Below are 12,852 nucleotides of genomic sequence, written 5' to 3'. Positions count from 1 at the left end.
GTTCGAACAAATCTCCTCGCATGGATCATATCTACGACGTTCTACATCTATACAGGACAAACCGATCTCATCCATAGTTACAACGCAAGATGACCACACCATCCAATCGCCCATACATCGAACCCGAGCTCCGAGCCTATCTCGACCGGATCGATTTCCCCCTAGGTAACGATCCTATAGTCTTGGTAGACGAGATCAGCCGGGATCCGAAGGCTGCATTGGGGCAGGTTGTGAGGGCTCATTTGGAGAGGGTACCTTTTGAGAATACTTTCATGTGAGTCCAAGATTAGAGCTGAGTCGAGGCGGTTGATTGAGTGACGTACGTGTCTCTTTTTCTTCGTTCAGACATTGTAAGCGGTACCCAAGAAGAGCTTGATCAAAGGAGGCGATCACTAAGCAAGGCGATCTCTAATCTCTTTCCCGATGTTTATATGAACAAACAGTGGCGGAACCCCGTATATCGCCTCCACTGGACCCATCCTCGTTGCACGACCGGATCGTCCGCTCTCAGCTCGGCGGTTATTGTTTCTTCCACTCGTTGAACAGTACCAACGTCGTACTAGGGCTTGTTCAGCTGCAACGAAATGGAGATCGGGATCTCGATCACAGTCAAGAAGGAAATTCAAATAGGCAGCGAGGCCATCGACAAGGTTGGCAGATCACGAACGCTAGACCTGTCCTCGGCGTAGTCTCCATAGGCAAAGAACCAGAAACCAACCGCCCGATCTTCGAGAGTCGTCGAGAGCCTACACACTGTGTGACGCTCGTCACCTTGCTCGACACCCGCACAGGGGTCGAAGAGCGGGCGGTGATGGATGTCGGGTTCGGGAGGAAGGGACCTATCGGGCTGGTCCCTCTCCCAAGTTCTGAAAAGGCTGGGACGGCGGGTGAGGTCATCTGGGATGATTCGCTCAGAGGAGAAGCTTGGCGAGTGAGGAGACCTAAAGTGGGGGAGTTACCGGGCCCGGAGGAAGGCTTGGAAGAGAGGTGGTTGGAGGGTCATCCGTTGACTGATGACGAGGGGAAGAGGAACTACTTGATGCAGCATCGGTTGTTCGCCCTAGGTCAAGATCCCAGCGACCAAGACGACGACGACGACGACGACGACGACGACGACGACGACGACGACGACAGTAATGGGGCCTGGGAGACGTTGTACGCGTTCAGCGTTGCCGATTACCACGGGCTGGAGACTTTCCAAACCTTGTCGGGGCACGTCTTTGAGGGGAGCGAGGGGTGTACGACCAAGTTCAAGGATCATCTGACCGTCTCGAGGACGTATGACTTGGAGCAAGGCATAGATTTCCCTGTCAAGAGGAATATGGGCAAGAAATCGGGCAGTGAGGCGAGGACGAGGTCGATGGGGAGGCTGGCGTTGACGGACATGGTATTGTCAACTTTCGTCACTTCAGACGAGGGCAAGGGCAAGAAGGAGGTCATCAAAGAGTACAAGGGTGAGCGGGAGAGGAATGAGGATCTGAAGGGGTTGTTCGGGTTGAAGTTGTGAGCTTGGCAGCACGAGGCGTTTCGAGCTGTACAGCGGGGTGAGCTGCTGAAAGCACCCCAATCAATGCCCGTTGACCATCCCCACACGCCCGCCCTGCTCCGAGCGCAAAGGTTCTTTTCCTCAGCTTGCTTCAGGCTTCACGGTTTGATCGTGCTATGGATTCATCTCAAACATCCAAGGACTTGTGTCGAGCTGCTTGACTGTCGTCCGAAGTATGCCACCCCTCACTCTCGTGGTCTTCACACGACGTCAAACCTTATTGTTGTCCGGTGTCCCTCTGTTGAGAGTATTTTGTCTCCGAGCGCGGTCAACACCGAAGAGGCCCGCACGGCCAAGCAAGCAATAATATGAAGATTGTTTGAGAGTTAGCATTCCATCCCAAGTCGTTACATACAGCATACTGCTTCCATCTTGCCATTGTCCTCGCTCCTGTTCCTTACCTGGCTTCTACTACTCTGGTCGACATCGACCTCGTCATTGTTCGTGGTAGAAGGATGAACGGTCGTTACGACCCGAACAACCCTCCACTCAGGCATGCTGACGGTGAATCGGGGTATCACCTCGCTCAAGACCCCGTAGCAGCGCCACCAGCTATGGTCTACACCACAGATCGTCTGTCTCATAATGATGGACATGAGGTGTACTACCCCCAAGCGGCTGGGACGGGTCAATACGCAAGAGGTTACGTATCGACGATGGAGCCGGTGGAATATCCTTATCATTCGCAGCATCAGGATGCCAGAACAGCTCCAGGCCCTTTACCCCAAGCTCCATTCGATCGCACGTATGCGATCTCTCTTCAAGAGCCTTTGCCTCTATCACGGCCTTCTGTGAGCTATATGGACGACACGGGATACATTCATGCCTCAGTACCGCAAGGCCAGGCTGGCGAACCGAGTGACATGCAGAAACAAAACAACCCTTCGACTGCCCTTGCATCTACCTCTGCCGCCATGGTATCAGCATCAGGATCTGGGTCGACGAAAAAGGTTAGAACTCAGTTCTCGGCCTGTCAAGCGTGTCGTAATCGGAGGGTGAAATGCGATCTCAAGGACGTTCAAGAGGAATGGGACAGTCTGGAGATCGACCTTCAACCCGGTTCATCTCAGTATCCTTCATATCCTTCGGGCAGCGACCACAAATACGGCCCCTCTCTGCCCCCTCCGCTCGTTCCCGGTCAGAGTGGGAACCCTTTGATCGATCCTACTACTGGGGAGATGTACCGAGCCCGAGGGATCTTGCCAACAGGGAAATCTCGACCGGGCAGGACGGGAAGGAAGACAAGGGACATCAGAGGGTTGACGAGGGATGAATTGAGCTGTACGAATTGTTTCAACAGGAATTCGGAGTGCGTGGATGAATATGGGGAGAGGAGGGAGAGGAGAAAGGTCGGAGCTGTGGTTGGGGAGGTAGGGTCGAGTTCCGGAGCTGGAACTGGAGTCGCAGCAGGGGAAGGAGGAGCGGGAGTGGAGAGGACGCGAGGAGAGGTGAACCCCGGAAACCGGTATAATCCCATCGGAACAGAGAGGCGGCCAGGTTATGCGCCGATGATGAGCGTGTTGAAGCAGAGTACGGGACACGCTCTGCAGCCACCAGCTGTACCACAAAGACCCGTTTTGGTTTCCTATCAGAGCTCCTCAGGGTTCTCTGATCGTCCGGATGTATCTGTAGAGGGACACGCCGCCGGGACGAGCATGCAGGCCTTGATGCCTGTCCCGCCGCCGTATGCTTCGGTCTTGCCTGCACCGGAACGACCGCTGGGCTTGTTCGACCCGAATCACCAACCTCAACCTCAGCATCAACACCAACAGGCATACCCCATGGCTTCGTCGTCAATGGCACATGTTCCACCCGTTGCGCCCAGCGTACCGGAATCGACCATGAACTGGACCGGTACTGGAACGGCTGGACCGAATCCGAGATTCGTAGCCATCGACCAGAACTCGAAGAACGCTCGCCCAGCTCAGCTCGTTAGCACCTACGAAGCTGTCCCTAACCAAGGACGTGGCCAGGAACGCCACATACCACCGTTGGTAATCGGTCCTCTCGATCGGACCTCGCAGGGGCACAAACCAGGGAATGTGATGATGACATCCGTCGAGCCATCCCGGGACCTTAATATGATGATACCCACGAGACCCGTCATGCCTCAGAGAAAGTCCGCGTCGGTTACTACTACAAACAAGACGGTCGGCCCAGACATTATCGTCGACCAGGGCGAAGGAGAAATCCCCGACCTCTCCCGAGACTTCTTGTCGAGCGCTTTCTACCGGAGGTTTCACATCCAACGACCCATCTGTGACCCGACCGACTTCTCCCGGCGTTACCTCGCCCAAGACCCACCTCGAGCTTCGTATATGGGCAAGGACGGCTCGATCCTCGTCCACATCATGTACGCCTGGGCTTGTTCGTACGGGGTGGACGAGACGGGGAATCTGGACGTACCCGAGAGGAACTGGCCTGGAGGGGTATTGCCACCCGAGACGGGTTATGTTTGGTCACATGATCAAGTAAGGGAAAGGGATAGGATTGGGCGAAGGGCCAAGACCGATGGGGTGGTGGCCAAGATCCTGAAGGAGATCGATGATGCTGGGATCATGCGTCGGCATTCGTTTGACGGAGTGAGGTGTTTACTCCTGCTCTTGCCATTGACGGAATACGTTTCGACTCCCATGGAAAGGCTGGCGATGTACGAATGCGCTGTCGCCCAGGTCTTTGCTTTGTGTTCGCTGTCGTCCCTCGGTTACGATGGTATTCAGCATCACTTGGGTCCCGAAGGCGATATCATCCGGGTGCGGCTGTACTGGTACACGTTCGTGCACGAGGGCATCACGTCAGGCCTCAAGGGCGGGCGCCTGGTCCTGGATGAAGATGATCTCGAGAACTTTCAAGCTAGTCTTCCACAAGGGTGGGCCTTGGTGAGCGGTAGTGGTACGCTCGATACGATACCACCACGTTCCTGATGACTTCGGTTTCTAGGTGACGCGGTCGTCTGCCATCAAGTCGGTAGCCAAGTTGGCTACAGCTCCGATTCGACTAGCTGTGAGTTTCCGGATTGAAATCGAACGATACACCTCGTGCTCAGCTGTCTCCCCTTTCGTCAGGTCGCATGTCGATTGATTCACAAGGCGCTGACCGGTCCCAAAGCCCGGAAACGGGAACGAGTCGACAAACGGTTAATGAATGACGCTTGGGAGGCACTCGAGAGCTGTTGGGAAGAGTTCGAAGCGATCAGGGCAGAGCCACCGGGTACCTTTTTGCAAAAAGACGATATCATTCGGTTCGCAGATGGCTGGGTAGGTTCAGATGACAAAACGGGCTCGCATGCGTGTCGGCTAAGAAGTGCGAGTTTATGCTTGATTGCAGCGCATCTTCATGTTCGAGGCGCACAACGTCATCCGAGAATCTTTGGAACATAGATGTGCACACCTCGTCCCCCGACCAGAAGGGGCCTTTCTCACCGAGCTTTCGCTCTCGGCGGAAGAGACGGATCCTCGGATCCAGATCCATAGGGAAATCAAACACTTGCACGATATCGCCCGGGCCAAATGCGAGCAGTTGACGAGGTTGATCGTGGATATCGTCAAGATGCACATCAACACGAGCTTTTTCGAGTGGGATGCGAGTCTCGTGCGAGGTGAGTTGTCAAGCGTATCGTAAGCCATCAGACATGCGGTACTGAATCGAAAGACAAACTCGTCTAGATGGGACATACTATGCTGCGATGTTGCTGGCCAAAGATCACGGTACGGAAGAGGATGTGGCAGCGTGTCTCCAAGCACTCAACGAGATGCGCTGGGCATACGCAAAGACTGGCGAGCGGTCAAACAAGTGAGTCTGGCGGTGAACAATGATGCCGGCTGCCAATGGCAGAAGCAGAAGTGTTAACCCAAGTCTTGAATTTTTCTAGACTGCGTGACCTGTGGGCGGAACGGCAAGCCAAGATGGCGTTCCCTACCTACTCGGCAACACCTTTCGGTTCTTCCAACGCGTCCTCCTCGGTAACCCCGCCCAACTCGGGGATGCTACCCCCTCCTCATAGCTTGATGACTGCCATCTCGAGCTTGGGCGCCAATGTCAGCGGCTGGATGCCCGACGGCATGTTGGCGGACACGTCCAGTATCAGCCAGGCGGTCGGCACGGATTTCGTTGGGGACGTCGCCGATTCCGCAGGGGCTGGTGCGTATCCCTCGACAGCGGCAGTCCCTCCTGACTTGGAACACTCGCCTACATCGTTAGCGGGGTCCTCACCTCCGATCCCTCAAGTAGCGCTTGAACTTCCAGGACCGGCATGGCGCACGAATCAGGGCTCATCTCAAGCTCAATCTCACGGACATGCGAAAGGTCTTTTCGACGCCTACACCCCGCCCGAGACAGAGGATCCGAGATTCGGCGCTCCTCAGGTCTATGGTTCGAACGGGATGCCTTATATCCAGCCTTCTAGCGGGATACATCTGCCAGGACACGTAGGTGTCCAATCGCTAGGCGGCACCCAAGACTTGACGGGAGAGCGGCTGGTATATCCGGAGACGAGGTACCCTCCAGGGTATTCGCAATGGCGACAGGCATGAGAATGTATGATCAAAAGTAAAGCGGACGGGGCTGAGAGGGGTCAGGCCTGATTTCTCGATCCTTTAGCATATAATTCCGGGTTTTAGGCTTGACCTTGTGAGACGTGGGAGTGGGCGGGGCGTTGACGGGGACAAAAGCAGGGATCGATCCCTCATGAGGATAGCATGTGGCCATGTGGTTGAAATTAGGGTTCTGCCCTGGTTTCCAGCGAGCGGTTCCGGAGGAGAACACAGCAGCTCGCAGGAAGAGGCATGCTATCGGGGAGGGATTTGCACATCTCGTAACGAGGGAGAGAGATCATCAGAAGATCATGGAACATCATCTATTTAATGGTCCAGACTTGCCCTTCAATCGCTTCGAATAGCATATAGCAGGTAGCCACGCCGTGACCTGTCTCCAAATATAATCAATCGAAAATCGACGTTCACGACTTGTCGCACATCATCCCTCCGGTCGCAACCTAGCATCCCGTCTGCAAAAGAGGCGTTCGACCCAGCCTCGATAACTGGGGCACACCCTCACTACAATAGGGACCCTACAACGATAGTACCCCACTCCGACCTCCCTTTACCGGGACTTGGTCGAGGGTGCTTTGGAGGTCCTTTCGACGTCGCGACCATCGCTTGTCAAATACCGGTTCTTGTCGACACCGTGACGATCGACGACAAGGAACAGGCGACCGACTAAAATCAGCCTGTACGGTCCAGACTCGGCTATCTGGGTGTCATTCTCACAGCGAGAGATAGAGCTGCCACAACAGCAATCGAGACAACGGCGACAACGACTGGGACGGATCTGACCGAAATTGATTTCACGACCAACAGCAACATTCCTCTTCTCGGCAGATACCTTTCGCTTAGAGGTCTCTATCAACCTTTTCCATCGGGTCGACCACTCTGTCAAAGGACTCTTGAATCGAAGCTAAACTATTCCCACATTGGGTAATAGCGGGATTGGGCTCTTCCACCCTCGAGCCGATAAACGACCCAGGCCCTATAATCGATAAAGCGTGACTTGCAGGGAACAATAGCTGATAAGCTAGAACTCTTGGATCGTCGAGGCCTGAACGTGGACGGCACATGCGGCAGATCGCCATTACAACCGCATCTAACAACATCTTCACCAACCTACGCACTACTAGTCACAAAGTGGTTCAACTCCGAGCGACAGACCCGGCTCGACGGTGATTACCGACCAGACGTCATGCTCGTTCAAGGCGGATTGCGAACGACAATCAACAATAACAACCTCTCCGGACACCCGAATGACGCACAGAATCCACACTCTAAAAGCCCTCGAAGTATTGGCGTGGATCGGTTTTGGGATCCAGCGACGGAGACGGAGCGGGACGAGCCTTTCCAAGACGGGTCGAGCTCGAACGAAGCGGATGACCTGTCAGACCAAGATGCACCGGGCCCCTCTTCGTTTTTCGTTCAGGCTCAGTACTCGTACAACTCTTCCGATACGTCTTCGCTTTCGTTCGCCAAAGACGACGTTATCGAGGTTCTGACCCAACTCCCTTCCGGATGGTGGGACGGTCTCCTGGGTCTCCGTCGAGGTTGGTTTCCGAGCAATTACGTTAGGAAGATCGAGCCTTGGGAGGCGGAGGCCTGGTACGACAAGTTGGCTCAGGAGGTCGAGGTTGAGCAAGACGACGAAGACGAGCTGGATACTGGAGATATCCATGAGGAGAGGGACGGGCGGGACGATACGTTGACCGGGACCCGGAGCCAGCCTCGGCCGATGATGGACCAGAACCCTGATGTAGAACTCCCGATAGACCGGTATTCGGGTTCGAACTATGTTGACTCTCCATTACCGGACGATTCGCCCACGGAAAGTGGGATCATGCATGAGGGGATCGACCGGGGATCACAAGGGAGCAAGAGGTCTATTGAGAGGCCTGCTGCGGTCGATCCTGAACCGCTTGAAGGCCAAGAAGAGGAGACGGGTAATCCTGAAGACTTTTGGGTACCCAGCATGACTCAGGATGGACAGGTCAGTGCGCTTGATGCTCGAGCTCTTCAATGTGTTCGCGTTAACAGTCGATCATGATCGCTTGACTTGTCTAGATCTATTATCAAAACACCAAGACAGGGGAGACGGCCTGGGAGATCCCGCACATCGATTCTGCTGACGAGGCAGAAGACGCAACGTTCCCCGCTCCGAAAGAACCACGCCGACCGCTCCGAGTCCCGCCAAGAGGGAGCTCGATCGGTGGGGCAGAAGATTTCGAAGACGTTCGTGCCGGAGGAGAACAGCTTGAGGACGGTGCGGCTCGAGGGGTGGATGATGGGTTCTCTCCCTATGGCCTGCGGAGACGGTTGAGTGAGATCGAGGAGGGCTTCAAGTCCCAATTTTCCGGCGGGTCGCAAAGCAAAGGCAAGGCATCAGAATTGCTCGGACATGTACCCGGTGGTAGCTTGGATACGAACGGGCATGTCGGTCAAGCCGTACGTCCTGGTCGACCGGGTATGGACAGGCGGCCAAGTGAAATGTCGGTCGAGTCGGCCAACTCGTATGGCATGTCGACAAGAAAGAACGGGACGAATGGGAGCGGCAAGGGCAAGCCAAGGAAGGGCCTCGGAGATGCTCTGAAGGCCTTTGGGATTTCCCGTAACCCGAGCCTCAGCAATGGACCCGGACAGACGATGCCGTTCGTCGGCCCCTCTTCCAGTAATCAGAATGGAGCCTCGTCGTCCGGTTGGAAGATGGACCGTTTCGGTGCAGTGGAGAAGGCGGTCAAGAGAATCAGTGGTACCCCACGCTCGAACGACTTTGGCCTCGGACCCAGTTCTCCAGTTCAGCAACGTACTAGCATGCAGAGTCTTCAATCGAACGGGACGAGCAGGTCTAGGCATGCCAGCCTGCGCAACAGTCAGGAGAGCGGTTCCGAATCCGCCAGGCGTAGAAGCCTACTAGCTTGGGAAGAAGAGGCGACCGTTCGACTGGAAAGAGCTGTCAATGATGAGGAAGCAATGATGGACCTGCAAAAAAAGGTGGAAGACGTGACGTCTGCCTTGGACGAGATCATTTCTGCCAGCGCGACTTATCTGTCTGTCTTTGAAGCGAGAGAGGCGGAAATCAACGCTGGCGAGGTCGAGGTGACGCGGCTAAAGGAAGCCGAGGCCTTGCGTGAGACTGTTCTCGGATTGAGTACGCCGGTAAGGCGACTCGTTCATGCGTGTCGCCACGCTGTTCTCGGTCTACCCGCTATCGTCATAGAATCTCTGATGGACGATACGACGCAGACGCCTACACAGGAACATGCGTTGTCCTTCCTGTCTATCGAAGGACTGCATCCTTCCCAGCGTCGAATCGTCGCCAGCCTCAGCAAGATCGTCTTCACTGCACATTCTGCTGTCGGTATGGACTGGCCTGTCCAGTCTTGCGCGGAAAAGCTTGGAAAAGACGCGACCGACGTACTGGGCAGCGTCGAGCTGTTTATCAACGAGGTCAAGGCGCTTGGGTGCCTTAGCGAGACCGGACGAGGAGTCAAACACATCGATCCTCTGTGGGGATTCGGCGAAGTCATCCTGCCCCGCAAGAAGGACTGGAAGCGTCTCGACGAACGAAGTCTCAAGCTAGTCGAACAGCTGGTCAACGAGATGGATGGTCAAGTCGAAAAACTGAAAGGCACCGAGGCGGCCGTGGTCAGCGATCTGGAACGAAGAGCTCAGCTCGAGGAGGCGGTCGCGTTAGTGGAAAGGTTCGAGCTGACATTGCGCAACCTCGACGTAGCCGCGACTCTCGATCTCGATACACTTGCTAGCCCCACAAGTCCAGCCGAGTCCTCAATCGCGGATTCGGATTCGACCTATTCCTCGCTGGTTGTACAAGCCATTCAGCACAAGCAAGCATACGAGGACATGTGTTCAGAGACGAGGGCTACTTCTGCCCAGATACTGTGGAGCATGATGCAGCCCGATGCGGAAAGCCGGTCAGCCGAGCTACTATTGGAGCTCCAAGCCACTTGGGGCAAGACCGGATCACTGCTTGAAGAGATGGCCAGCAATGCTACTCGTCAAGCCGAAGTTGTTGCCAACGGACAAGTCAAAGGGCAAATCGGCCGCCGATCCGCTCGAGTATTGGAGCGAGAAAAGATTGCACGACGAATGCGGTCGTCATCGCGCTCAAGTTCCCTTGCCTCCATGCAACAATTCGCTCCTCGGCAACACCGCACTTACGACGATGCAGACAATGAATCGCTGAGGTCACAGGATCATCACAGCCAGCCATTCGCAAATCGCTCGAATACTAGCTTGCACGCACGAAAGCAATCACTGGGACGTGATGGACTTTCGGCTTCCTCCTCGGTATCTAATCTGTCGACGATGGCCGACATGGATAACTCACTGATGATGTCGGCTAGGAGTAGCACGGGCAACTTCATGAAGGGGGGTATGGGCTTTCTTCGTAATCGTTCCGCGAGCGAGGTTGATATTCGTGAGTCGTCTCTGATGCGGGAAACAGATTAATCGCTTACTCGGCAAGTCGTCAGGTCAATCTCCCGTGTCAGGTAGCAAGAAGAAGCTCGCCAAATGGTTGGGGGAGGAAGAAGTCTCCGAGATTCTGGATCCCTCTCAGATGAGACCGCCGGTGGAAGAAAATCCCTCTTATCTCGCGGTCGATTATTCGGATGACGATGTCATCCTGTACATGGACGGTTCCGTCAAGGCCGGGACGTTGCAGGCGTTGGTTGAACGCTTGACACTGCATGATCGTACAGGCAAGTCTCGATGGCTCCGTTGAAGAGGATCCCGCCAGGCTAACGATACGCGTCTGATGCAGACCACTCCTTCAATGCAACGTTCCTCATGACATATCGATCGTTCGCGACTGGAGTCGAGATTGTCGATCGCCTCGCCCGACGGTACAGTATACAACCGCCGGCTGGTCTCACTCCGGACCAGGTCAGGGACTGGCAGACCAGGAAACAAAAGCCGGTCAAGCTGAGGTGAGAATAGGGCTTCACGTCCACCTCGCTCTACCGGGGCTAATTACATGGCTTATCTACAGAGTCTTTAATATCTTCAAGACTTGGCTCGACCAGTACTTCAACGAGGAAGAGGATCCCGAGGTGCTCAACAAGATTGAAACGTTCGCGGAGGAAGTGCTCGCCCGAGACATTCAGGTCAAGATGCCGTATCAAGTGCTTTTGAGAGCGGTACAGCGTCGGGTGAGTCGACGCTTCAACGACAGTCTTCCTACTTGATTACTGATGAATTTCCCATCTGTACAGAGAACCGTTGGTGACATCGGCGCTCGACGGTTGACAGTCACGACTGCTCAACCCCCACCTCCAATCGTTCCCAAAATCAACTCGTCCCGGGGCGTCCAGTTGCTCGATATCGACCCGGAAGAGCTTGCTCGTCAGCTGGCGATCTTCGAGGCCAATCTGTACAACCGCATCAAACCCGTCGACTGCCTCGACACGGCTTGGTCCAGGAGCAACCGCGAGGACGGCGCGAATATCAAGGCGATGATTTTGACCAGCAACAGGATGGCAGCCTGGGTCGCTCAGGCCATTTTGACCCATATCGACGCCAAGAAGCGAGCCCAGGTGATGAAGTATTTCCTCCAGGTTGCCGATGTGAGCATGACGACCCCTAGCTCTCCGTATCCTTACCGGAGGACTGACACGTTGCCTAATTTTGTTAGCACTGCCGCCGGTTCAACAACTTTTCCACCATGTTCGCCATCATGGCGGGCGCCGACTCGACACCAATCAACCGGCTGAAACGGACCAAAGATAACCTGAGCACCAAGTCGCAAGCGTTGTGGGAATCCTTGGACAAGACGTTGGACATTGGCAGGAAATATGCGGGATATCGGGAACTATTGAAACGGATCAACCCGCCTTGTATTCCGTTTCTAGGTGAGTCGCAGGATGGATACGGAACTTGCTCGCTCACAAGCTGATCGACATCGCTTCGTTTCTGGCAGGCGCCTACCTGACATTTCTCACGGCGATCGAAGAGGGCAACGCCAACATGTTGCCCTGCCCGACAGACCCTACTCGCAAGCTCATCCACTTTGCCAAACGCCAGAAATGCGCCGACGTCATTCGAGAGATCCAACAGTATCAAGCGACGCCTTATACATTCATCAGCTTGCCGGTCGTGCAGACGTTTGTCAGGGAACGATTGGAAAACGTCGAGAACGGGCCGGACGCTTACGAGTTGAGCTTGAAGTTGGAACCCCGGGAACGGGAAGACGAGAAGATGTGAGTCCAGCATAGTGGTCGGGAAAGAACGGGGCAAGGCTCACGACTTGTGTCTCTCTCGATGATCGCGGTACAGTGCCCGCATGCTCCGAGAGTCGGTGAGTACCGCAAGCGGATGTCTCGTGACTTTCGTACACATAGCTGAACTCGTCCTTTAACCGTGTCTTGCAGGGAATGATCTAAGACGGTGTTCTAGCACCTGTGCAACAAGGAAACAGAAGAGAAATGTGCAAAGAGATCAGGTTGTAATCGCTTCAGACCTGCCTGCAAACGAATTAGGATCAATCGACATGCGGACCTGACGACCAGGCGCTGCGATCGTGGTCGTGTTCTCCCTTCGTCGATCGAATTTCACCGACGATTGGGGCGACGACTCGCTTCTGCTTGCCTGATGCCGACCACGCTATATGCCAAGCGGTGGAACACGATCAAGTCCCCGTGCTGTGTTGCTGCTTGGTTGTCCCTTTTCTTTCTTTCGCAGTGAAACCTTCACCGCCTGCTCTGGCCACCGCGCGCGTCACGTCGGGAATCGTCATCTCGCTCCTCT

The 12,852-nt window shown here is 55.0% G+C and overlaps 3 protein-coding genes across 3 annotated transcripts; all 3 read left to right on the top strand.

Annotated features, from left to right (window-relative positions):
* The first annotated feature begins 7 nt into the window (after positions 1 to 7).
* Positions 8 to 1,895, top strand: HD553DRAFT_303523 (uncharacterized protein). Its single transcript, XM_046178885.1, has 4 exons — positions 8 to 274; positions 346 to 350; positions 444 to 1,084; positions 1,109 to 1,895. The coding sequence occupies exons 1-4, from the start codon at positions 90 to 92 to the stop codon at positions 1,505 to 1,507; spliced, it is 1,230 nt and encodes a 409-aa protein (XP_046040478.1). The 5' UTR covers positions 8 to 89; the 3' UTR covers positions 1,508 to 1,895.
* Positions 1,896 to 3,651: 1,756 nt separating this feature from the next.
* HD553DRAFT_265938 (uncharacterized protein) lies at positions 3,652 to 5,342 on the top strand (the record flags this gene model as incomplete). Its single annotated transcript, XM_046177457.1, has 5 exons — positions 3,652 to 4,425; positions 4,487 to 4,549; positions 4,612 to 4,803; positions 4,874 to 5,144; positions 5,212 to 5,342. 5 exons carry the CDS (start codon positions 3,652 to 3,654, stop codon positions 5,340 to 5,342), a joined length of 1,431 nt encoding a protein of 476 aa, XP_046040477.1.
* A 5,324-nt stretch (positions 5,343 to 10,666) lies between these two features.
* Positions 10,667 to 12,309, top strand: HD553DRAFT_266876 (ras GEF; the record flags this gene model as incomplete). The annotated part of the gene is made up of 6 exons (XM_046177505.1): positions 10,667 to 10,802; positions 10,871 to 11,036; positions 11,099 to 11,258; positions 11,322 to 11,672; positions 11,741 to 11,957; positions 12,026 to 12,309. 6 exons carry the CDS (start codon positions 10,667 to 10,669, stop codon positions 12,307 to 12,309), a joined length of 1,314 nt encoding a protein of 437 aa, XP_046040476.1.
* Between the last annotated feature and the right edge of the window lie 543 nt (positions 12,310 to 12,852).

The sequence above is a fragment of the Filobasidium floriforme genome, assembly GCF_021052385.1.
Source record: "Filobasidium floriforme strain CBS 6241 chromosome Unknown HD553scaffold_1, whole genome shotgun sequence".
NCBI lineage: Eukaryota > Fungi > Basidiomycota > Tremellomycetes > Filobasidiales > Filobasidiaceae > Filobasidium > Filobasidium floriforme.
Note: the sequence above shows the minus strand (reverse complement) of the source record. Positions and strands in the feature narration are given on the sequence as shown.

Coding starts and splice junctions, on each gene's coding strand:
- HD553DRAFT_303523 (XM_046178885.1), top strand. CDS start 90: ATGACCACACCATCCAATCGCCCATACATCGAACCCGAGCTCCGAGCC. Junction 1,085..1,108: donor GTCAAGATCCCAGCGACCAA/GACGACGACGAC, acceptor GACGACGACGAC/GACGACGACGACGACGACGA.